The sequence below is a fragment of the Hylobates moloch genome, unplaced genomic scaffold, assembly GCF_009828535.3.
Source record: "Hylobates moloch isolate HMO894 unplaced genomic scaffold, HMol_V3 SCAFFOLD_8, whole genome shotgun sequence".
Taxonomy (NCBI): domain Eukaryota; kingdom Metazoa; phylum Chordata; class Mammalia; order Primates; family Hylobatidae; genus Hylobates; species Hylobates moloch.
In genome coordinates this window covers 76,241,258-76,265,701 of record NW_026652283.1, presented here as the reverse complement: position 1 = coordinate 76,265,701, position 24,444 = coordinate 76,241,258, and the positions used below count along the sequence as shown (strand labels likewise).

The window sequence follows — 24,444 nt, the reverse complement described above, 5'->3', positions numbered from 1 at the left end:
ACTAGTGTGTGTATGTATCATGTGGGCCAAGCCCAATCATGGGAGAGCCCTGGGTGAGTGGGTCCCTGAGTGCTGCCCGTGACTGTTCCCGCTAGTCCTACCCGGCCGCCTGGCATCACCCCTCTGTGTGCACAGCCCCACTGCAGGCCCCACCATGGCGCCGTTCCTGCGCATCGCCTTCAACTCCTATGAGCTGGGCTCCCTGCAGGCTGAGGACGAGGCGAACCAGCCCTTCTGTGCTGTGAAGATGAAGGAGGCGCTCAGCACAGGTAGGCCTGGAGGCTGGTCCCTGGAGAGGGGCTGGGAATCTGGGCCCAGCTGGAGGGACCAGAGGGGGCCTGGCCTTGTTCCCTGCAACCTCTGAAGGATTCTGCTCTTCCTCATCCTTGACTCCCTGCCCCACTCAGCTATGAAGGCAGAGGCCACTGAGTCTCTATAGGGCTGCAAACACTGGCCAAATTGAGCCCTCCTTGGAAGGCTTGGAGTTTCTGGTTCCTCCTTCACTGGTTGTTTTACCCAGCAATTTTTACATGTCCATCTGTGCCAGGGCCTGTTCTGGGCACGGAGGATACTGTCATGCTCCAGGACTAACCTGGCCCTGCCCTCATGGGGTTCATAGTCAGGTGGGGAAACCAGGCACATCAAAAAGCAGTGAGTCCTGCAATAGGGAAGCCCAGAGAAGGCACCCTCTGAACCTGAGGTCAGGGAGGACTTCCTGGAGGAAGCACATACCTCACATCATTCCCTCTTGCTTTTGCCCTGGCCTGGTGAACCCCTAGTTGTTCCCCAGGTCTCAGCTGAACTGTTCCTTCCTCTAGGAAATCTTCCCTGACCCTTAGGCTTGACCCTGTGGCCACTTGACCATAGGCAAGTCTAGCACTACCAGCCTTGCCCACTTCAGTCTCATCACAGCTGTGACTTAACAGTTACTTGAGGAAGGAGTTGGTGTATTCACCACCCAGACCTGGGGATCCAGGAGGACAGGCCCTGGATGTAGCTTTTCTTTCAGCTGTGTTCCGTGCCTCGAATATTATGGCTGGCATGCAGGAGCTGTCAGCCCATGTTCCCTGAGTGAATGCATAAGGGCAGGCGACATTTAAATGGAGCTGGAGCAAAAGGGTCAGAGGAAGAGGGAACAGCAGGAACAAAGTCCTGGAGGGAGGACCTAGCAGGGTTCCCGAGGTAGTTCTGTGCTCTAGAGGACACTGGGGGACCACAGCACGCCCTCAAGGCAGGAGAGTCGGGCAGATTCTGCCAGGGGAAGGCCGTGGAGGTCTAGGAGGGAGGGACAGAGGGGCCATGGCCCAACCTTCCCTGCCTGGCCTCGTTGCAGAGCGTGGGAAAACACTGGTGCAGAAGAAGCCAACCATGTATCCTGAGTGGAAGTCGACGTTCGATGCCCACATCTACGAGGGGCGTGTCATCCAGATCGTGCTAATGCGGGCAGCAGAGGAGCCGGTGTCTGAGGTGACCGTGGGTGTGTCAGTGCTGGCCGAGCGCTGCAAGAAGAACAACGGCAAGGCTGAGTTCTGGGTGAGGGGCGCACAAGCCATGCTGTGTGAGAGTGTGTGTGTGTGTGTGTGCGCGCGTGCATGCACACACGGGCTTGGTCATTGAGCACAGCTGAAGGGCACTGGGCCCTGTGCTGGCCACCAGTCCAGCCCCGCGGCCAACGTGGCCTGGGTGTGAATCCTGGCTCTGCAATTCACCAGATTCCCAGCCTCTCTGAGCTTCTGCTTCCGCATCTGTTAAGGGAAGACGCTACTAAATGTGCCTACCTCAGGGTCAGTTGATCAAATGAAAGGAGCAGCTGGATGTACAGGGCTTATTGCAGAACCTGACACATAGCAGGTGCTAAAGATGGCCAACTTCCTTATTGTGACTACTTTTTCCTTTTTAATTTTGGAAAGGTAGGATATGCACATAGTAAAACATTTTTAACTGCATGAAAGGGTGTGTCCCTGCCCCAACACCAGGCCACCAGGCCTCCTTGCCAGAGGCACCCATTATTCCAGTTCTTTTTGGAATCTTCTCTTATATTCTAGGCCTTGGCAGCCATGGAGGGGGCAACATAGTGATCTTTAACAGCAAGGAGGTGTGGGAGAAGGGGAGGCTGATGGTCTCATCTACTTACCTGCTGAAATGGAGACTCTGCACAAGCATGTGGCCACCTGGCCATGTGCAGCTGTGTGTTCTGGGTGGCCACAGGATGCCAGTGCTGGCAGAAGTTCCCTGGGGTTACATGTGGGATGTAACCAAGATGTCTCCACTAGGAAAGGCCCTGTGACCATTGGAGGCTCTGATCAACCTCCTGCGAGGGGTGAGGGGGCTGGGATGGGAGAGAGGTTGACACAGGGCTGTACTGACCCTTGGCCAGTCAGGCAGGGGCACAGAGGGGCCTCTGGCTGTGCTGTCTCCACTCCCCCAAGGGAGGATATCAGTCACCAGGTCTAGGTCTTGGGGGAGGTGAGGGGATAGAGGCTCAGGCCCTCGGCACAGAGGGAGGAGCAGCGTGTGTGCACGAGGATGAGTGTGTCTGTCTCTCTCCGCATGTGCACACGGGTAGGGGCCTCCATTCTAAGATCCTTGCTAAGGGGGCTGCAGCGGGTAGGGGTGGGGAATTTCCCTTCCCGCTCTGTTCCCCAGCTATGTGTCTGGGCTGGGTGTGGGCTGGACCCTTTCACTTCCCTAAATGTAATAATACCCCTGGGTACAGGGTGGGGGTGGGGCTCAGGGGTGGGGCTCAGGCAGGGCCCTGCCCACACTGGGCAGACAAGTATCTGTCTAGGCCTTGGGGGGCTGCCTTGGCCTTGGGGGACCAGCCATGGGGGCGGGTTCTGAGTTTGGCCTGGCCCAGGCCGCCCTCACTGACCTTGTTCTCCCCTGGCCTCTGGCCCCCAACAGCTGGACCTGCAGCCTCAGGCCAAGGTGTTGATGTCTGTTCAGTATTTCCTGGAGGACGTGGGTAAGAACTCCCTGGGGGTGGAGGGCTGCCTTGCCGGGTTCAAAGGCAGAGCCAGCACTGAGGTGTAGGGAAGCTGCTCCCTTCGACAGAGCTGTCCAGGACCACCCTGGGAGGAACTGCAGGGGTGCCACCCCTCCCAGATACTAGGGCTGATTTCCCTACTCCATGGTCACCAGATTGCAAACAGTCTATGCGCAGTGAGGACGAGGCCAAGTTCCCAACGATGAACCGCCGCGGAGCCATCAAACAGGCCAAAATCCACTACATCAAGAACCATGAGTTTATCGCCACCTTCTTTGGGCAACCCACCTTCTGTTCTGTGTGCAAAGACTTTGTCTGGTGAGAACTGGCCATGCCCGCTGGTGGTGGTGCAGGGTAGTGGGGGCCGATCCTGGTCCCCCCTCACTCACTTTGCCTGGGTTTTGCCTTTCAGGGGCCTCAACAAGCAAGGCTACAAATGCAGGCGTAAGTGTCTCCACAGGCCAGTTTGTACGTATGTACCCGTGTGTGCTCACGTGTGCCAGTGCCTGTGTGTGCTCAGAGAGTGTATGCATGTGAGTTTTCCCAGTGTAGATATAGCAGTTGAGTTCGGTGAGTGCTGGGGCTGGCTTGCTGCTGCTCTGGAAAACCAGTTCTGCGCATCTCTTCCCAGCTCCGCATTCAGTGACAGGGAGTTGGTGGATGGCAGTTGGGCACAGTAGAATATTCACGCAGAAACCAGCCCAGGCCATGCAACAGGCCTCTTTTCCCCGGAGAGCAGTGATAGGTCCTTTACTAGCACACAGTGGCTGCATGTGCTTCTGTGTAGATGTGGGTGTCTCTGAGTACACAGGTGTGAGCACACTCTGTCCCTGAGGGTGCATACACGAGGCCCCGCAGGCTGGAGCCAGACTGCCTGGGTTTGAATCCCAGCTCTACCACTTCCTAGCTATAGGGCCTTAGGCAAAGTTACTTAACCTCTCTGTGCCTCAGTTTCCTCATCTATAATTTTTTTTTGAGACTGAGTCTTATTCCGTTGCCCAAGCTAGAGTGCAGTTGTGCGATCTCAGCTCATTGTAACCTCCCTCTCCAAGGTTCAAGTGATTCTCTTGCCTTAGCCTCCTGAGTAGCTGGGATTACAGGCGTGCACCACCATGCCTGGCTAATTTTTGTATTTTTAGTAGAAATGGGGGCTTTGTCATGTTGGCCAGGCTGGTCTCAAACTCCTGACCTCAAGTGACTCACCCACCTCAGCCTCCCAAAGTGCTAGGATTATAGGCGTGAGCCATCATGCCTGGCCCTCATCTATAAATTAGATATAACTATAATGTATAATAGGGTCATTGTGAAGATCAAATGGAATAAGGTATGTAAAGCTGTATTTTAAGTGTCTTCCACTGGTAGCCGTTCTGTGTAAGAAGTCTGTTATCATTATTACACATGCTTTGTGTGTATGTACAGGTGTCTGTTTTGAGGCGTGTCCGTGTGCATGTGTAAGAGAGGGCATTTAGGAGCTGTTTGCTATCCCAGGGCTTGGAAGAACTGCCCCGCTTCTCGTATTGCGATGCCCCATGCCCCCTAACTTCTGCCCACCTCCCTGCCCACTAGGACTCCTTCTTTCTAAGCCCCTGCAGATTGGCCTGTCCTCTCCGCCCCGTCCTCTCCAGGCTCCTCCTTCGAGGGCTGGCAGGAGGAAGACTCAAGCACTGGGCCTCTGCGGGGTGAGGGTGTGGGCGGTCAGGAGAACGGTGGCTTTGTGTAGAGGGCTGGACTGGTCGGCAGGCACCAGCTCATAGACTCTGCCCCTCCCGGTGCTTTCCCTTCCCCCTCCTGGGCCTGTGCCTCTTCAAGAATGTAACGCTGCCATCCACAAGAAATGCATTGACAAGATCATCGGCAGATGCACTGGCACCGCGGCCAACAGCCGGGACACTATAGTGAGCCTGGGTCCGGGGCAGGGCTGGGGATCTGGGGGCTTGGCCAGATGGGAGGGATTTGCACCCTCTCCCCACCCTCCCTGGGGAGCTTACCCTCCCTCCCCATTTTTCTTAGTCTTTCCTTGCCTCTCCCAGTGGAGCTCTCTTGGGGTGTTGTTGTGCCCGGGGTTGGGGGAGAGCTAGGGGTTGAAGAAGGGGCTGGAGCTGGCACGTGACCCTCAGCCTGTGATACCCCCACCTCCAGTTCCAGAAAGAACGCTTCAACATCGACATGCCGCACCGCTTCAAGGTTCACAACTACATGAGCCCCACCTTCTGTGACCACTGCGGCAGCCTGCTCTGGGGACTGGTGAAGCAGGGATTAAAGTGTGAAGGTGCGTGCCACCCCACCCCCGGGCTGCAGGAGGGGCACTCCCAGCTAGTGCTGCTGTGAATTCCAGCCACCTCACGCCACCCTCGCCTCCTCACATGGAGACGGGCACCTCATTCAGGGACCTGATGAGGGTGAGGCCTTGGTGGACCCTCCCCACCGGCCTGACTGGCTCTGCCACTTACCTGCTGTGTGACCACAGGTGGGCAGCTCCACCCCTCTGAGCCATTTGGAGGAGAAAAGCAGGACCTAGAGAGTCCCTGTGAGGGTGCCCAGACAGGCCTCCCCTGCCCTCTGCCTCACTTAGAGATGGAACAGAAGACCCTGGAGGGAAAGCAGCTTAAGTTGACCCAGATGTTCTTTAAAGGGTTTCGAATTAGGTCCCATGTCTTCTGGTTTTTCCTTTTTCTTTAAATCATGAAAGATTGGCTGGGCACGGTGGCTCACGCCTGTAATCCCAGCACTTTGGGAGGCCGAGGCGGGCAGATCATGAGGTCAGGAGATCGAGACCATCCTGGCTAACATGGTGAAACCCCGTCTCTACTAAAAAAATACAAAAAAATTAGCCGGGTGTGGTGGCGGGCACCTGTAGTCCCAGCTGCTCGGGAGGCTGAGGCAGGAGAATGGCGTGAACCCAGGAGGCAGAGTTTGCAGTGAGCCAAAATCGTGCCACTGTACTCCAGCCTGGCTGACAGAGCGAGACTCCGTCTCAAAAACAACAACAACAACAACAAAAAATCATGAAAGATTGAAGTGCTTGGCCAGGTGTGGTGGATCACACCTGTAATCCCAGCACTTTGGGAGGCCGAGGCGGGTGGATCACCTGAGGTCGGGAGTTCGAGACCAGCCTGGCTAACATGGAGAAAACCCATCTCTACTAAAAATACAAAATTAGCCGGATATGGTGGCGCATGCCTGTAATCCCAGCTATTCAGGGGCTGAGGCAGAAGAATCACTTGAACCCAGGAGGCAGAGGTTGCGGTGAGCCGAGATTGCACCATTGCACTCCAGCCTGGGCAACAAGAGGGAAACTCCATCTCAAAAAAAAAAAAAAAAGAGAGAGAGATTGAAGTATTTATGATGGCTTCAGATCAATGTTTTCCTAGAAACTGGAGCCCAGCAGACCCCACTAAAGCCCTCCTTTCTCTTGCTCTCCTGCCCCTGTCCTACACTGCCCCCTGCCCTTGGCTGAGCTCCGAGACTGACAGCCCCGCTTCTCCCTCACCCCAGACTGCGGCATGAATGTGCACCATAAATGCCGGGAGAAGGTGGCCAACCTCTGCGGCATCAACCAGAAGCTCTTGGCTGAGGCTTTGAACCAAGTCACCCAGGTGGGCAGGTGCCATGGGGACCCTGGACACAGGGCAGTGGGGTCAGGGACAGTCAAGGCTTACAGCCACTGCTGGGAGCCACAGACAGCCAGGATATATTTAGACCCAGGACTCTACTTCGGGAAGATCCAACTCAAGAATTTAGGCAGCAGAGGGAGAGGGGCTTTTTTTCATGAGAAATTCATTATTCAGGCAGTTCTTTACTTGAGGGTGAACCTGGGGACCACAGGATTGGGTGTTGGAACACTTTGAACTAAGACTTTGGGTGTGGACGTTTGTATGTGGGTGGGGCTTGAGGGATGCCACAAAACCTAAAGGTAAAATTTTAGAATCAATCAGAAATGAAGCTAAATAGTCAAATAAAATCTATCGAGTGAGTGGTTGGGAAGGTCGGGTTCCGTTTACAAAACTTCTGTTTGTAATCAGAGCCTTTCAGACCACCGAGGCTTCTCTGGGCTCCTGGAAGAGTGTGTGTGTGTACACGCAGCCCGAGTAGGGGGCCTGGGCTGTGGCCCTGTTGTCTACTCTTGGTGTTAAGGGTGGAGTTATACTTGAGGGTCTTCCTTCTGGGCTGGGAGTTCTGATAATGGTCTGATCATCTGGCCCCCCACCTCTGCTGCCTCCCCAGAGAGCCTCCCGGAGATCAGACTCGGCCTCCTCAGAGCCTGTTGGGATATATCAGGGTTTCGAGAAGAAGACCGGAGTTGCCGGGGAGGACTCGCAAGGTGAAGCTAGGTCCATTGCCCCTCTTACAGTTTTTATTCCCCCTGAGGCCAGAGAAAGGGGACAGTCCTCCCTTCCATTGTCAAGTGAGACATGGAAGGAACCACCGGCCCTGGGGAGCGAGCCCCTTCCTCTCTGAGGCCCCTTCCCCCAGCCTACCCCAGGCTCCGGGGGAGGGGAGTTGTGTAGACTGAGACCCCGATCTGAGGAGGTGCCATCTCTCGGGCAGACAACAGTGGGACCTACGGCAAGATCTGGGAGGGCAGCAGCAAATGCAACATCAACAACTTCATCTTCCACAAGGTCCTGGGCAAAGGCAGCTTCGGGAAGGTGAGGGCTGTGAGCCGGGCACCTGCTTCCCACCCCACCCTGGCTTCTTCCTGCTTAGGTGGCTGAGGCGGGAGTCCGTGAATCAGGCTGTGGCCCCTGCCCCGTCCTCACCTGCTCAGCACCCGTGTCTCCCCATCAGGTGCTGCTTGGAGAGCTGAAGGGCAGAGGAGAGTACTTTGCCATCAAGGCCCTCAAGAAGGATGTGGTCCTGATCGACGACGATGTGGAATGCACCATGGTTGAGAAGCGGGTGCTGACACTCGCCGCAGAGAATCCCTTTCTCACCCACCTCATCTGCACCTTCCAGACCAAGGTGCCTGGGCCTCCCGCCATCACCGCCCCATGCCACAGCCATGTCCCACAGCCCCTCAGCCCCCCTCAGTCAGGGCTGTGTCTCCCCCTCAGGCCACTTAAGGCAGGGCCGTGCTTTCCCTCCTCGTGCCTCCCAGGGCAGAGTTGTCCCCCTCAGCCAGGGCCTGTCCCTGCTGTTTCCTGTTGGGTCTTGGCCCCAGTGGCCCTCAGTGAGGGAGCCTCGTGCCTATTCCTCACCCCTGCTCACCACCCTCCCCACCCCAGGACCACCTGTTCTTTGTGATGGAGTTCCTCAACGGGGGGGACCTGATGTACCACATCCAGGACAAAGGCCGCTTTGAACTCTACCGTGCCACGTACGTAAGGGCCATGGTGGGGAAGGGCCCAGTGTGCAGGAAGGGCCACTGGCTCAGAGCCCACTGCCAGTCTGCCCTCCATGCCTTCTTCCCTCTCCCTAGAAAAGCCAGCCTGGGCTAGAGCAGCAGCTGGGGAGATGTGGGGGTAGCCTGGGTCCACACCACACAGGAAGCCATGAGTGGCAAGTGAGCTGCGGCTGGGGGCACAGCGCAAATACTCTGGCTCCTGGCCCCTCTGTGGGCCACAGCCAGGGCAGCCTTGCAAATGGTGGTCCTGCATGACACAGGACACGGGACCCTGGTGCGTGGCCCCCAGACCTGCTTTTCCCCATTCACATGCCCCTTACCCCAAACTAACCGTGTGTGTGTGTGTATGCATGCAAACACATACATGCATGCATATAAATGCATACACTCTTAGAGAACTGGCTCACTGAGACCTTTCCCTTCAGAACTTTCTGCCTGGGCTGCCAGCCCCCACTTGCCTGATGCAAGATGTACTTGATCATGCTCAGGTTGTCCATGGAGTTATTTGCAGCATTTCTTGCCCCTGGAAGTGGGGTTGAAGGCCCGAGGAGAAGCAGAGGCTGCTTGGCAGACATCCCGGAACACTTTGTCCTTCTCTCTTGCCCAGGTTTTATGCCGCTGAGATAATGTGTGGACTGCAGTTTCTACACAGCAAGGGCATCATTTACAGGTGTGGGGGTTAGGGCAGCGGGGGCTCTTGGGAGGGGAGGCTCCAGCCCCATCATATCTTCTGAAATGCTCCAAGCAGGATCCCCCCAACTCCAGTTCCTTCTCTGCTGGAAATCAATTTTTAGCTGGGTATTTGCCTATGCCTTCCACCCTGGTCTTAGCATTCCTGTGGCCACCATTTGAGGCTGGCTCAGCTCCAGGGACTAGGAACTCACTGCCCATATTTGACACCATCGTCCCACCCATCCTTGGAGCCATCAGTCTCGCTCTGAAGCCCCATCGAGTCATCTAAGCTTCTGCCAGAAGGGACTGGTTCCATAAAGTCTCATCTAATAAGTTATGATTCCATCCTATGGTGGGAACTGTACACCCACCAAAAAGGCTGAGGTCAGGCTCTGTGTACTGATGTGGGATAATGCCAAGATATGTTGTTAAGTGGAAAAACAACCTGTGGGAGAGTGTATATCGAATATCAGCATTCAGGCTTTAAAATGTGGGAGGGAGGCTGAGCGCGATGGCTCACGCCTGTAATCCCAGCACTTTGGGAGGCCAAGGTGGACAGATCACCTGAGGTCAGGAGTTCAAGACCAGCCTGACCAACATGGTGAAACCCTGTCTCTACTAAAAAGTACAAAAGTTAGCTGGGCATGGTGGTGGATGCCTGTAATCTCAGCTACTCAGGAGGCTGAGGCAGGAGAATTGCTTGAACCCAGGAGGCGGAGGTTGCAGTGAGCTGAGATCATGCCACCGCACTCCAGCCTGTGTGACAGGATGAGACTGTGTCTCAAAAAAAAAAAAAAAGGTGAGAGCGAGCTGCATGCTGCCATATGCTTGTCCATGCCTAGAATTGCTCTAAGGAGAGCCTCATGATTGAGCTCAGTGGAAGGCAGACTTCGTACTGTTTGCCATTTCTAGTGCCCATATGCATTAAGTATCTACTCAAATGACTAATTACTAAATATAGACATGGTCTCTGCCTTTGGGAAGTAGACAAACCTGAACCTGGGGGTCACTTCTGCTGCTGACTGCTAGGGGACCCTGGGCAAGTGACATCACCTGTTTGAGCCCCATTTGGGCTTCAGGAAGTAGGGTAGTGTACGCCCAGCATTTAGCACACAGTAGGGGACTTGCAAGAAGCACCTGTTTTTAGGATCTCTTTCTCCTTATGCTTCCTTTTCTGTTTCTCATTCCCTTGTACCCTTGGGGACAGTCCTGGACTAATATGGCTGAAAATTAGGACATGGGGGGCAGGGTTGGGAAGGAGAAAAAATGTCCCCTGCTGACTCTTACTTGTCCCCTGTCCTCAGGGACCTCAAACTGGACAATGTGCTGCTGGACCGGGATGGCCACATCAAGATTGCCGACTTTGGGATGTGCAAAGAGAACATATTTGGGGAGAACCGGGCCAGCACCTTCTGCGGCACCCCTGACTATATCGCCCCTGAGGTGAGCCGATACCCTTCCAGCCCCCCACTCAGTCAGGCACCTTGCCTCCCCACGGTGGGCCAGGGAAGGCTTCCCAAGGGCAGTGATGTCCAAGCCGAAGCCCATAGGCTGAGGTGGCCTGGCTAGGGTTCGTGCCCAGGGGCCCCTCTCAGCCTCAGCACCTCAGCTCCTGCTGACCTGCTGCTCCCCCCCAAGATCCTACAGGGCCTGAAGTACACATTCTCTGTGGACTGGTGGTCTTTCGGGGTCCTTCTGTACGAGATGCTCATTGGCCAGTCCCCCTTCCATGGTGATGATGAGGATGAACTCTTCGAGTCCATCCGTGTGGACACGCCACATTATCCACGCTGGATCACCAAGGAGTCCAAGGACATCCTGGAGAAGGTAGAGGCCCTGGGCTGGGCTGGGCTGGGCTGGGCTGGGCTGGGCTGGGGCGGGGGCTGGGCTGGGGCAGGGGCTGGCAGACACTGGGCTTCGGGTGAGGAGCTTCCTGTCTCTGGAATGGCAGCCTCAGTGGTGCCGCAGTCCTAACATACGGGGTATTGCTCTCTCACCATGTTCCCAGGAACTCCTGTCTGAGTCCTGTGCATAGAATCAGCCTGACATGGTGACTAAGGGCCCAGGGTCAGGAGACCGACAGACCCGAGGCCAAACGCTGGCTCTGCCTGGGACTAGCTGGTCACTTAACCTCTGAGTTTGTCTCCTTATCTGTAAAATGGGGCTGTGAGCAGACTTGCCTCAGAGTTGTTGGGAAGAAAATAGAAACATATGATGCTCAGCTGTGGGCCAGGCAGATAGTAAATACTCAATAAAAAGTCCCACCAGCAGAGTCGCGAATGTCCAGCCCAGACCCTGTGATCTCTGGGGGAACTGGGAGCACTGCAGGCCAGAGTGGCCTCCCTCAGCCCCACCGTTCCCCAGGCTGACTGGGGCTGGGGCAAGCCTGGCTTTGCATCCCTGGGCCTGCTGGGGATTTGCTGAAGCTCCAATTTCCCATGGCCCTCGGGTGCTAACCAGGGTCCCTGCTGGGTTGCAGCTCTTTGAAAGGGAACCAACCAAGAGGCTGGGAGTGACCGGAAACATCAAAATCCACCCCTTCTTCAAGACCATAAACTGGACTCTGCTGGAAAAGCGGAGGTTGGAGCCACCCTTCAGGCCCAAAGTGGTATGTGATCCTGCCCTGCGCTGCCTTCGGGCTGGGCTCCTCCTCCCCTGCCCTTCCTCTCTCCTGCATCATTCACACGCTTTCCACCTCTCCCTTCTTCCAGCAAGTCTACTTCCCCGATCTCCACAGCATGTTCAGTCACAGCCGCTGCCCTTGTATTCTCATCCTCTCCCTCCTGACTCAGTCATTCAGCACACACTGGGGACTGTGGATCCCACTGTATGCAGAGGACACTGTTTTGGGAAATAGAGTTAAGACCTCACTTTATCGCTCCATTCAATCCATTTTCCAATACATATGGGGAATCCTGAGTCCCTGTTGAATGCAGAGCACAGTGCTGGGCTGCACAGCAGAGTGGGAGACGCAGTCCCAGAACTGGAGGAGCTCTCAGCTAGTTGGAGAGATAAGAAACTTGCACACCGATGACAATTTGTGATATGAGATGACAGTATAAGAGATGCCCCAGGACACATGATCAGTTGCTATTGAGTGGGTCTGTCAGCAGGAGCCCAGGTGGCAGAGAAGAGGGTGGGTCTGAGAGGCCCCCTTGGAAGAAGTGAGACAAGGGACAGCTGGGAGGCATTCCAGGTGGAAGAGGGGATGGTTCACTCACAGGCCCAGAAGCTACAGGCCCACCAAGGAACCAGCCTGAGAGCAGAGGCAGGTGGGGCCACTAAGATAGTTGGGGCTGTGTGGCCCCTCTGTGACCACAGTTCTTCCTTCCCACTCCGTTTATCTCCTTTGATTCCCCTCCTCCACCAGGGCACACAGTTCCCACTGGGCAGCCTGTGTAATGCGCCCCACATTTGTACTTTGAGGCTACAGAGCACTTCCCCTACACCAGGGACCTCAAACCCAGACGTGTCCTGGCTAAGCATGTAACTGAGAGGCTAGGCCAGCTGCAAGAAAATCACACAGCCTGCTTTCAGTCTCACTTTTGATAGATTTCCTTCTCTGCACTAAGAAACACAAAGCAGGTGTGATGTACCCCTTGTCAGTGGGGCAGGGGCTATCCAGGGGGCTCTCAGCACCAAGAGTGGGCAGGAAGTGGGCCCAGGGCTGCTTTAATCTGCCAGTTTTCAGAAGAAGCTGGAAATCTGGATTTTTATGCTGTATTGCTCAATTTTAAAATATAGGTTCAGGCCGGGCACAGTGGCCCACACCAGCACTTTGGGAGGCTGAGGCAGGCAGATTACCTGAGGTCAGGAGTTCGAGACTAGCCTGGCCAACATGGTGAAACCCCATCTCTACTACAAAAAATAAAAATTAGCCGGGTACGGTGGTGCATGCCTGTAATCCCAGCTACTCAGGAGGCTGAGGCAGGAGAATCGCTTGAACTCAGGAGGCAGAGGTTGCAGTGAGCCGAGAGCGTGCCACTGCACTCCAGCCTGGGCAAGAGAGTGAGACTCCATCTCTAAATAAATAAATAAATATAAATAAATAAATAAAATATAGGTTCAAATTCCATTAAAACCCAGTACAAGCCAAAATGATTGTACTTGCCAGTTCAGTTTGGCTGAAGGGCCACCAGCTTGTGGTCTCTCTGTATTACCGTCCCATCATATCCTCAGGAGCAGAGAATCAGCAAATTTCTCCTGTAAACAGCCTGATAGTATATATTTTGGGCTTTTCAGGCTTGATGGTCTCAAAGCAGGCATAGACAGTATGTCAACAAATGGGCATGGTTGTGTATTACAACAGCTTTATTTATGGAAAGTGAAATTTTGAATTTCACCTAATTTTCATGTCATGAAATATTTTTCTTTTGATTTTTTTTTCCAACCATTTAAAAATGTGAAAGCCATTCTTAGCTTGTGGTCCCCACAAAAACAAGTGGTGAGTGAGCCTCCCTGGGCTGTGATTTGGTGGCCCCTGAGCAGGAGGCTACCACCTCTCCTAACCCAGGCCCAGAGCTCCCTGGTCACTTTCCTCATCCTCTTGGGGAAATGGCAGCCCCCTTTCCATGGGGCTCCTTTCAGGCTGCTAGGGGAGGCTCCATCTTCTGTTCTGGGTGAGGACAGCTCTGGCCTGGCCCAGCCCTGCAGGGACTCCAGCCTGGGGTGTCCGGAGGGCCATTCCCTAGGTCCTGTTCGCTCACCCCTGCCCTCTGCTTGTAGAAGTCCCCTAGAGACTACAGCAACTTCGACCAGGAGTTCCTGAACGAGAAGGCGCGCCTCTCCTACAGCGACAAGAACCTCATCGACTCCATGGACCAGTCTGCATTCGCCGGCTTCTCCTTTGTGAACCCCAAATTCGAGCACCTCCTGGAAGATTGAGGTTCCTGGACAGAGCAGGCTAGCCCCGCCCTCCACCCACACCTGCCCACTTCCCACGATAAGCACCAGTGGGACTGTGGTGACTTCTGCTGCTGGCCCCGCCCCTGCCCCCAGAGCGTCCTTGGCTCCTGTCTGGCTGGGCTGTCATGGTACTTCCTCTGTGAACTGTGTGTGAATCTGCTTTTCCTCTGCCCTCGGAGGGAAATTGTAAATCCTGTGTTTCATTACTTGAATGTAGTTATCTATTGAAAATATATATTATATATATAGACATATATATAATAGGCTGTATATATTGCTTAGTAGAGGAAAAACTATGGGGGACTGGTGATATGTTGATCTTTTTCAAAAAAATATATATATGACAAAAAAAAAAAAAAAGGAGCACAAGCTGTTTGAACCACCAGGTTCTTTTATTTGTGTGTCTAAATAAACACCAAATGGTACCAACCTGGTTGTCAGGACAAGTTGGTCCCAGGAAGCTGGTGGCAGCCACTCCCACTTTTGGCAGCACTGGCCCGGAAGCTAACTGCTGGGCCTTCATGCAAATGTGTTTGTATTTATGGGTTTCCTCTGGCCCCAGGACCCTGGGCCTAAGGCAGACAGCTTTTCTGGGTGGCGACAGGGAGCCCCAGATGTCTCTGTGGGGTGATGGGACCAGCTGTAGCTGTCTCTGGAAGGGCAGAGAAGTAGAAGGCATGAGCAGAGGCTTTGAGGCTGGCCCCAGATGAGGGAGGAGGACAAGGGAGAGGAAGAAAATACAGCTCAGGCTTCAGGCATATCTGGATTTAAATCACAGAGTAGCCAAAGGATGTGGGCACGTCACTTGATCATTTTAAGCCTCAGTATTGGGTGGGCGTGGTGGCTTACACCTATAATCCTAGCCCTTTGGGAGGCTGAGGTGGGAGGACTGCCTGAGCCCAGGAGTTTGAGACCAACCTGGACAACATAGCGAGACCCTGTCTCTTTAAAAAAAAAAAAAAAAAGAAGAAGGAGAAAAAGTCTCAGTTTCCTCTAAAATGGGGACAAGGCAAGGAGACCATAGCTGTAACTCCTCATCTCATTACCATTTATCCCTGCCTTTGCCGCAGAGGAGTCTGTGTCTAAGTTCTAGAATCTATATCATAGCAGCTTTTGCCTACCTGGGGAAGGAGAGACAGGCAGGGTGGGAGAGAAAGGTGGAAAAATGCTGAGTGACTGGGCCAAGGTTGACAGACGTGCTCCAGTGTGCCTGTCGTGCAGGTGAGGAATGGCTCCAGGAGACCAGGAGGCGCTGGCACCCCCCAAGTGTGCGCAGCTGGAGACAGTGCATCTGCTCTGCCCTCCTCCCCACCGTCTCCATGTCTCCCCCTCTCCTGGCTTTTCGTTGCTTCCGCCTCCCTCGCTACCTCTCCCTTTTTCTGTTCCCGCCCTGCTTTCTGGGGCACCGGTCTCAGGCAGAGCCTGCTCTTCAGCTCCTCTGGTCCAGCCCTGGCCCTCTGTCCCTAGAGGGGGGCGAGGCACTCCTAGCATCGGATTGGCTGGCCTGGGCAGGCAAGCAGCTGACTTCCAGCAAGTTCATTTTTCTGGGCTGAGGTACAAGTTTCCACAACCGGAGAGGGTGGGATGGTATGGGGCTGGTGCTGGCCCAGGGAGGGGGCTGCAGGGATGGAGGCCAAACTCTCCCCAAAGAGACCAAATGTCCCCTTCTCCTCCCCACCTGTCTTCTCAAGGAAACTTCCTCTTGAATTCCTGCTCTGCCTTGGGCCAGCCTGGGTGTCCAGGACAGCAGGGAAAACCTCAGAAGTGCTCATCCTGTTGGCTCACAGGTGGAGGAACTGGCAGCATGGCATAGGCTCTGTTCTGGGACACTGGGGCTGTAGGAGCCCAGAGGAGGTGCCTGGGGGCCCCCTGTTCCCTGCCTCTGCCACAACACACACATTCCCCAAGAACCCCCATGGAGCCATTCAGAGGGAGGTTAGAACAAAAACGTGGTTGGTGTCTGAACTCAGAGCCTCCCAGCGTCCTCCTGAAGCACCAAAGCGGAGCCTTGCACCTCGAACCCAGTTTCCTCCCGTGTGGAACCGGGGAATAGCTTGTTTATCAGCCAGAGGCAGTGGAGGGTGGTGGGAAGAACATGGTGCCTGGAATCAGAAGCCTGGGGTTTGAATTCCGCTCTGCTACCTACATAACATGCACTCGATGAATTCCTTCATGGGCCTCAGTTTCCTCATCTGTAAAACCAGACCATTAATCCCGCTGCCTCATGGAACTGACTCTGGCGGGCCCCTGTAGGACTGTTGCTGATACTCAGTGGTGCGAGGCAGAGCCCAGGAAAGGACAGGGGCTGGGCCCGTGAGGTCCACCTCAAGCAGCCCAGGACAGGAAGCAGCTGCTGGGGACACTGCCAAACCGCCTGGGAGGCTACACCATTCCAGGCCCATTCCCAGCCATTGGGTGGGTGCCAGTCCTGACCCAGCAGCCTCAGGAAATGCCTCTTAAGGCTGGGCCCTGAACCACACTTTTGCTAGGACCTGGGTACCCTGAAGCAGGCAGACTGCCCTCTGCCTCCTACCTGCCAAGTAGGTCTTCGAGCAGCAGCCAGCCTGCCCCCCGCCCTGCAAGGGCCAAACAGAGCTGAGTGCCCCATCAGTGCTGGGCCGAGCAGCATAGGTGCAGGAGGGCCTGGAGGCAGGAGCACGGGCTCGGCTACTAGACAGCCCTGGGTTCGAACTGTGCATGTCCCTGGTTGTGTGACCTCAGTAAATGACTTAACCTCCCAGCGCCCTAACTTCTACTGTAAAATGGGGATTACCACGATGGCTGCCGTGGACTGTGGTGATGTCTCTAAGTGCAGGGCATGAGCTCAGCATGCACTAGGTGCATAGGAAACAGCAGCCACTGTGACCCCCTACCCCAGTGGGATGAAACATGCTCAGAAGAGCAGGCTGTCCACTGCACACTGCACTTCGAGTGCAAGCCTTCTAACTGGACTGCAGGTGGGCAGTTAAATGCACCCACCTCATGACCCAGTGGTGCCTTTCAGGCAGAGCTACCTTGGAACTTCACCCAAGGGCCCCAGGAGGCTTGCCAGGAAGCCCACCACTGCATGGATTAATGGAAAAACTGGAAGCAAGCAGAAGGCCCAGCAGCCGGGGAACTGGTTTCTCCTGGTGTGGAAAGTGGTTCAGGGCCAAGTGATCGGCAAAAAGAGCCATTGAGAGAATCAAAGATGCAGCCAGATTCTACCCTGTGGTTCCACGGGCCAACTCTGAGGACACCCAAGGTCTCAGGCACAGGGAAGGGCTGCAGAGATGAAGGATGGATGGAAGGATGGATGGATGAATGAATGGGTGAATGAATGAATGAATGAATGAATGGACTGCCCAGACCCCAAGTCCCTTTAAGGCAGTGGCTCCCAAATTCAGCGTGTGCTGGTCCTATGTCAAGTTCTAACCAGCGGATCTCAGCCCTGGCTGTCACTGGAAGCCGATGCCAGGCTGCCCTGGTTTGCTTACGTGGTGATCTGTGGAGGGCCGGACATCAGTACTTTGAAAGCTACCCCTGCGGTCCCACCTGCGCCAAGATCCAGAGCCAGTTGGGGAATCTGCATTTTGCCCAGTCATCCTGGTGAAGCCAGAAAGTGCTACTCTGAACAGGCCACACCCTGGAAGGCGAAGTCACCTGCCTGTATGGCCCAGCCATGGCCCGCAGAGGCCCGAGCACCCCTCCGCAACCTGCGCCCCGCCTGCGCAAGGACCACGGGCGGAGGATTGGTGGCCAGGGAAGAACGGTGCGGAAAGCACGCGGCCCCAGCTGGGCTACAGCGCCCTCTGGCGGCCAGCTCGTGGGCGCTGAGGCCGCAGACCCCAGGAGGGGAGGACCCCCGCGGAAGGGAGCGCTGGCTTTCCCACTTCATGTCACTACTCCCTGGGGAAATATTTCAACAAAGAGGTACTGGGTGACCATTTTGGAGAGGCTCAGAGACGTGGAGGTTACAGCTAGACAGCTCCCTGGTATTTTTAGAATCTCCGGACGGCCCTAAATTCAACCATTCCAGTGTCACAGCCACATTCCCCCATTTATTATTAATTAATTTATTTAGAGACAGGGTCTTGACCTGTCACCCAGGCTGCGGTGCAGTGGTGCCATCACAGCTCACTGCAGCCTCGACCTCCTGGGCTTGTCAAGCAATCCTCCTACCCTCAGCCTCCGGAGTAGCTAGGACCACAGACATGTGCCACCCTGCCTGGCTAATTTTGTATTTTTGGTAGAGTTGGGGTTTCACCATGTTACCCAGACTGGTCTCAAATTCCTGAGCTCAAGCAATCCTCCCACCTCAACCTCCCAAAGTGCTGGGATTACGGGCGTGAGCCACTGTGCCCATGAACTCACCATGCACCTGCCTCTTCCTCGGCCTCCCTCAAAGCTGGATGGGATCTTCAGCTCTCTCCTGCACCCTGACTGTGCCCAGCACGTGACCCCAGACGACTGTGATGTCAGAGGCTGGGGAGCCGGTTGTGGTTTCCTGAGTGCTGACCATCCTCCCAGGCACTTTATCTCCTTAGGCTGGGGCAGGGGGAGATACATGCAGCTGAAAATACAAGACCTGGCAGCAAAGAAAAGGAGTGGGGACAAAGAAAGGCCCCCAAAGGTGAGAGCCAGGCCTGAGTCAGCACAGCCCAGATCAGGCCAAGACATGTAAGGTTTGGGGCACTCCTTGGGTCTGGTCGTCAGATTGAATCAGCCCTTCACATAGCCTCAGTGATTTAAGTCTTCAGAACTTGAACGCCAGTTCCTAAATCAGGCTTCTTAAGTGGGCCTTAGAAGATTGATATGGTTTGGCTGTGTCCTTACCTAAATCTCATCCTGAACTGTAGTTCCCATAATCCCCAGGTATCGTGGGAGGGACCCAGTGGGAGGTAATTGAATCATGGGGGCGGTTACCTCCATGCTGTCCTCATGATAGTCAGTGAGTTCTCACGAGATTGGATGGTTTTATAAGGGGCATCCCCACCACCCCCACTTCGCTCTGCACTTCTCCTTGCTGCCGCCACGTGGAGAACGTGTTTGCTTCACCTTCTGCCACAATTGTAAGTTTCCTGAGGCCTCCCCAGCCATGCAGAACTGTGAGTCAATTAAAACGCTTTCCTTTATAAATTATCCAGTCTCAGGTATGTCTTTATTTTTTATTTATTTTTTTTGAGATGGAGTCTCACTCTGTCACCAAGGCTGGAGTGCGATGGCGCGATCTTGGCTCACTGCAACCTCCACCTCCCAGGTTCAAGCGATTCTCCTGCCTCAGCTTCCCGAGTAGCTGGGATTACAGGCATCTGCCACCATGCCCGGCTAATTTTTGTATTTTTGTAGAGATGGGGTTTCACCATATTGGCCAGGCTGGTCTTGAACTCCTGGCCTCAGGTGATCCTCACGCCATGGCCTCCCAAAGTGCTGGGATTACAGGCGTGAGCCACCGTGCCCAGCCTTATTTATTTATTTAGAGACAGAGTCTTGCTCTGTCGCCTAGGCTGGAGTGCAGTGGTGCAATCTTGGCTCACTGCAACCTCCTCCTCCCAGGTTCAAGCGATTCTCCTGCCTCGGCCTCCCAAGTAGCTGGGATTACAGGCACCTGCCAGCACGTCTGGCTAATTTTTGTGTTTTTAGTAGAGATGGGGTTTCACTATGTTGGCCAGGCTGGGCACGAATTCCTGACCTCGGGTGATCTGCCTGCCTCGGCCTCCCAAAGTGCTGGGATTACAGGCATGAGCCACTGAACCTGGCCGATATGTCTTTATTAGCAGTGTGAGAACAGACTAATACAAAGACTCCTAATTTCTTCTCTGTCTCTGTCCTGAAATACATAACTCTGAAGGCCCTGACATTTGCTGCTCAGCCCACATTAAGTACTGGACAAAGCTCAGAGCTTTGGGGAAGGTACTTTTCCTTTTTCTTCTTAGGAGAGGGGAGTTTAGCTTTCTATCAGTTTCACCTGGGGTGGTGGACGCAGGAGCTGTGAGTAGGGTGGGTAGTGCTGCGCTCTGTTCCCAAATTTGTATATTCCTTCATGGAACAGGTGGCTGCTGTGCGCCAGGACCTTGACGATCATCACTCAACAGGCATGACTGTGCCTGGCACTCATGGTGTGTGGCCTGAGAGCCCATGTCAGAACACCCTGGGACAAGCACTGTGCTCGATGCTTTTCCTGCATGGTTGCCTGCAGTTCATCCTCACAACAGCCCCATGAGGAAACGGCTGGGACTCTCCCCTTTTACTGGTGAGTAAACCAAGGCTCTGAGAGGTTGAGTGATGTGGCCTACAGCTCTGGAATGGGGGCTCCTTCTGTCTGCGAGTTGGTTCCCTTGTCATGTTTCCTGTAGAGACAACAGGACGTTCTTCTTTTCCTGGGCTTGCTCAGGAACTGTCAGAGAACACGAGGGCTCCCTACCCTGGTCCTGTCCTCAGAGGGTCCAATAAGAGAGGAGTGAGCCAGTGGCAGGCAGGGACAGCAGAGGGCAGCAACGATGGGCACAGGCAGGCTGACTTGGAGCTGGAAGGACCCTTGGAGATTATGGATCTCTAGTGAGGATCTCCGTGGATTCACAGTGGGGAAGCTGAGGCCAGAGAGGAGAAGGGGTTGGGCCAGTGTTGCACAGGAAGGTAGTGGCAGGGATGCAGGGAGACCCTCAAAGAGAACAGCCAGCTGTGTCCCCAACACGCTACCTCCTAGAGGGCAGAATCCTGACTCAGTATCCCTTCTACCCACTGCAAGCCCACAGTGAGGCCAGCATGTGGTGTGTGTCCAGTCAATGTTGAGGAGTGAGCACAGGTGAGTGAATGAATACTGAGTGTCCACTGAGTGCTCGCTCCACCCCAGCACAACCTGCCTCTCATTCTCTTTTCCCCTCCCCTGCTCTGGTATGAGGAGGGACAAGGATAAGAAGTAGGTGAGGTTAGGAGTGGCCTCTAGTGCTGCCTGTGGCACTAACGGTGGCAGATGACCAAAGCCCAGGGCCTTAGAGTTCACGTTCTCCAGCAGGTGGGTGGTGGAGGCCAGCTGCCCCAGCCGAGGGTGGGGACCCGGCTCAAGAGCAGGGCAGCGGCGGGGCACAGTGGCTCATGCCTGTAATCCCAGCACTTTGGGAGGCCGAGGCGGGCGGATCACTGAGGTTGGGAGTTTTAAACCAGCCTGGCCAATATGGCAAAACCCCATCTCTACTAAAAATACAAAAAAAAAATTAGCCAGGCATGGTGGCAGGCGCCTGTAATCCCAGCTACTTGGGAGGCGGAGGCAGGAGAATCCTTTGAACCCAGGAGGTGGAGATTGCAGTGAGCCGAGATCGTGCCACTGCACTCCAGCCTGGGTGACAGAGTGAGACTCTGTCTCAAAAAGGGCAGCAGCAGCAGGACCCAGCCCATTAGGCAGCCCATTGCCATCAGTAGCATTGGCAAGGCCTCTCCAAGCCACTTTGTGTTGTAAATCATGAGTTGAGAAACAGTTAAGCCAGTTTAGACACACTTTGCATGAATAATAAGTTAAAAATAATATGCTTCACAAAATATTTGCATTGAATCAAAAATGGATTTTGTTAGCTTAATTGTTCTTGAATACCCTGTCCGGAAAAAAAGGCATGTTTTGAAAAAAAAAGTCTTTAAACCCTAGCTCTGGTTTGTGAATTGCTTGATATCAAATGCCCCTGTTTATAATGGACCCATAGGCATACTCTGCCTGGCATGTGGCAGGAGGTGGCAGTGCTGATGGCCAAACCATAGGACGAGGGCTCAGAGTCAGATCTGGGTCTACACCTGCCTGACCCATCCCAGTTGTGTGGCCCTGAGCAGGCTGTTCAGCCTCTCTTAGCCTCAGTTTCCTCACCTGCAGCATGTGCATAATAGTATATGGTTGTTAAGAGGTCAATGCATGGAAAACTCACACTGCAGCCAAGCACCCAGAAATGTAAGAATGTGATTCTTAACTCCATGAACATTTCGCATGTCATCATACATTATCTCTTCATAACAGTGCTGTAAGCGTAAGGAATTCTGTAGGAAGGGGACACGCTTTTCCTAGCATGAGAGTGGGGTACAGAGCCCTGAGTCATGAGTCAGCAGTGCGCTCCAGTCCCTGAAACAGGGGCCTTCACTCCTCCTCTCACTATGGGCTTTGGGCCAGCAGCCAGCTCCACAGCAGAAAATGTGTCTAAGATTGGTAGGAATAGCAAGTGGGCCTCATGTGAGTTTAAATTGCGAGAAAGAAAATTTGAATGTCAAATACCCCAGTTCTTAGCACAAATTAAAATCAAACCCTAGGAAAGGCGGTAATTACCACTGTCACAAAATTCCATGGAAAGTTGCAGCAGCAGTAGAAAGAGCAGCTGACACCTGTGACACGGCCCCCTTCTCTGCCCCTGTTTGGTCTTACAGCCCGTGCTGAGCTCCCTTGCCTCCACCCTCATGATCTTCCCCAGCCTAGTCCGGAGGCTCAGCTGCAGAGCAACCTGGAGACCCCCAAATGTACCCCCTACTGGTAGCATCTGGGGCATGAATGTGCAGGTTGAGCTGATGTTTCTTGAGCAGCTACTAAGGGCAGATCTGGTACTGGAGGCTTTAGTGCATTAGTGGTCTTGACCTTGAAATGAAGGCTGGACTCATTAATTCACTCTGTGATGGCATGTTGGGGGCTCTGCAGGATGGTGGGAAGCTGACACAGTCAAGAAACAGAACTCATGCCCTCAGCAGGGAGGCAGGTGCGTAAAGACGATCACAGTACGTGGTGGTGTGGGGATGAGGAGTGCCCACCCAGGCTGTGGGCATACAGAGGAGGTGCTGGCTCTTCCTGGGTGGGCCATGGCAACCAGGGAAGGTCTCCTGGAAGTGGGTAAAGTAGGAGGTGGGACTTAACTCTGGAGGTGGGACTCAACTCTGGAGGTGGGACTCGGACACTGGACCAAATTGAGGACTAGCTAAAAGGGAGGGGGCAAGCAGTTTTCTGTAATATGCAACTGCTGGTGTGCCATGTCAGTTTACTGTTGCCACGACAACACCCAGATGTTACCACCCTTTTCCATGGCAGTGATCCAATGAGCTGGAAGTTACCACTCATTTCCTAAAGATTTCTGCATAATCCACCTCTTAATTTGCATGTAATTAAAAGTGGGTATAAATTTGACTGCAGAACAGCCTCTGAGTGGCTACTCAGGGCACAGTGCCTGTGGGGTACCCCTGCCCTGCAAGGAGCAGTGCCTCTGCTGCTGCTGCATGCTGCTGCTTCCATAGAAATAGCTGTCCGCCGGGTGCAGTGGCTCACACCTGTAATCCCAGCACTTTGGGAGGCAGAGGCGGGCGGATCACCTGAGGTCAGGAGTTCAAGAGCAGCCTGCCAACATGGTGAAACTCTGTCTCTACTAAAAATACAAAAATACAAAAATTAGCCAGGCATGGTGGTGGGCACCTGTAATCTCAGCTACTCGGGAGGCTGAGGCAGGAGAACCACTTGAACCCAGGAGGCAGAGGTTGCAGTGAGCCAAGATTGTGCCACTACACTCCAGCCTGGGCAACAAAGGGAGACTGTCTCAAAAAAAGAAATTGCTGTCTAACACCACTGCTTGGCCTTGGATTCTTTCTTGGGTAAAGCCAAGAACCCTCCCAGGCTAAGCCCCAGTTTTGAGGCTCATCGGCCCTGCATCAGGAGGAACATGTAATCCTGAGACCCAAAGAATGAGTAGCTCTCACAGTCAGTCTGGCAAAACTTTTCAAGTCTGATAATACCCAGTGCTGGTGGTAGGTGTAGGTGTTGGGCAGAGCGGGGGTAGGAGGGAGGCGCTATTTCGCAGCAGTGGGAATGCAAGTTGGCCCCATTCTCCTGGAAAGTCATTTGGCACTCTGTGAGCACTGAAGACCAGCAGTGTCTCCGCTGGGGACAGCCTTGGTGGCCTCAAGAGACACACAGATGAGGATGCTCGTTGTCTGTTTTAGTCTCTGTGCTTGTCTCTGTGTTCCAAATGAGCCATAGTTTTTTAAAGTGTCTTTTAAAGAACATGTAGGTGTTCTGACTCTTGATCTGATGGCTGGTTACCCAGGTGTCCTTTTATAATAATTTGTTATACTGTTCTTTTGTTCTATGTGCTTTTCTTTATGGATATGACATTTCACAGTTTTTAAAAGTTAGAAAGAATGAGTAGGCGAGATGCTGGGGTCAGGCAGTCCCAGGCAGAGGAACTAGCCTGAGCAAAGCCCGGGGAGCTGGGCAAAGGCAGGGGGTGTGCATGACCCTGGGAATCCTGGCCCAACAACCAGGCACCCTGGCCCAAGGACGTTCAGTCCCCTGAGGAACAGCATCTCTGCTCCCACCTCTGGCCAGCCATTGGTGCAGCACCGGCACTGCCGAGGCCAAGCCTAATTTAGTCCTATTTCAGCCTGTGTGAGGCTGGATCAAAAGTGAGCTCTCAGTGAGGGGGAGCCAGTAGAGGTGAGATGATGGGTTTAATAAAGTAGTTTAACCACTGCCACTTGGTGCGCTAAGAGGCGGTTGCTGTGGCCAGCAGGTGGAGGTTATAATGAGCCTGGAATTTCTTGTTGGAGG

General features: G+C 54.1%; 1 protein-coding gene and 1 long non-coding RNA gene across 3 annotated transcripts in view; one reads left to right on the top strand and one right to left on the bottom strand.

The window, feature by feature from the left end:
- PRKCD (protein kinase C delta) overlaps positions 1-14,161 on the top strand; it is a 30,909-nt gene extending 16,748 nt beyond the window's left edge. For both annotated transcript variants that reach the window (XM_032161284.2, XM_032161283.2), the window contains 17 exons: positions 136-269; positions 1,334-1,533; positions 2,905-2,965; positions 3,142-3,304; positions 3,399-3,430; positions 4,796-4,881; positions 5,126-5,255; positions 6,482-6,582; positions 7,211-7,307; positions 7,535-7,635; positions 7,775-7,948; positions 8,212-8,303; positions 8,938-9,000; positions 10,307-10,445; positions 10,641-10,829; positions 11,482-11,610; positions 13,728-14,161. In XM_032161284.2, coding sequence (XP_032017175.1) covers positions 155-269; positions 1,334-1,533; positions 2,905-2,965; positions 3,142-3,304; positions 3,399-3,430; positions 4,796-4,881; positions 5,126-5,255; positions 6,482-6,582; positions 7,211-7,307; positions 7,535-7,635; positions 7,775-7,948; positions 8,212-8,303; positions 8,938-9,000; positions 10,307-10,445; positions 10,641-10,829; positions 11,482-11,610; positions 13,728-13,886 — 2,031 coding nt within the window. In that variant the 5' untranslated portion in view covers positions 136-154 and the 3' untranslated portion in view covers positions 13,887-14,161. The remainder of the gene's footprint in view (positions 1-135; positions 270-1,333; positions 1,534-2,904; positions 2,966-3,141; positions 3,305-3,398; positions 3,431-4,795; positions 4,882-5,125; positions 5,256-6,481; positions 6,583-7,210; positions 7,308-7,534; positions 7,636-7,774; positions 7,949-8,211; positions 8,304-8,937; positions 9,001-10,306; positions 10,446-10,640; positions 10,830-11,481; positions 11,611-13,727) is intronic.
- LOC131384086 (uncharacterized) lies at positions 1,377-2,888 on the bottom strand. Its single transcript, XR_009214594.1, has 2 exons — positions 2,135-2,888; positions 1,377-1,499 (listed from the first exon to the last, which is right to left on the bottom strand). It is a non-coding gene; the product is annotated as an uncharacterized LOC131384086 (long non-coding RNA).
- Positions 14,162-24,444: the final 10,283 nt, after the last annotated feature.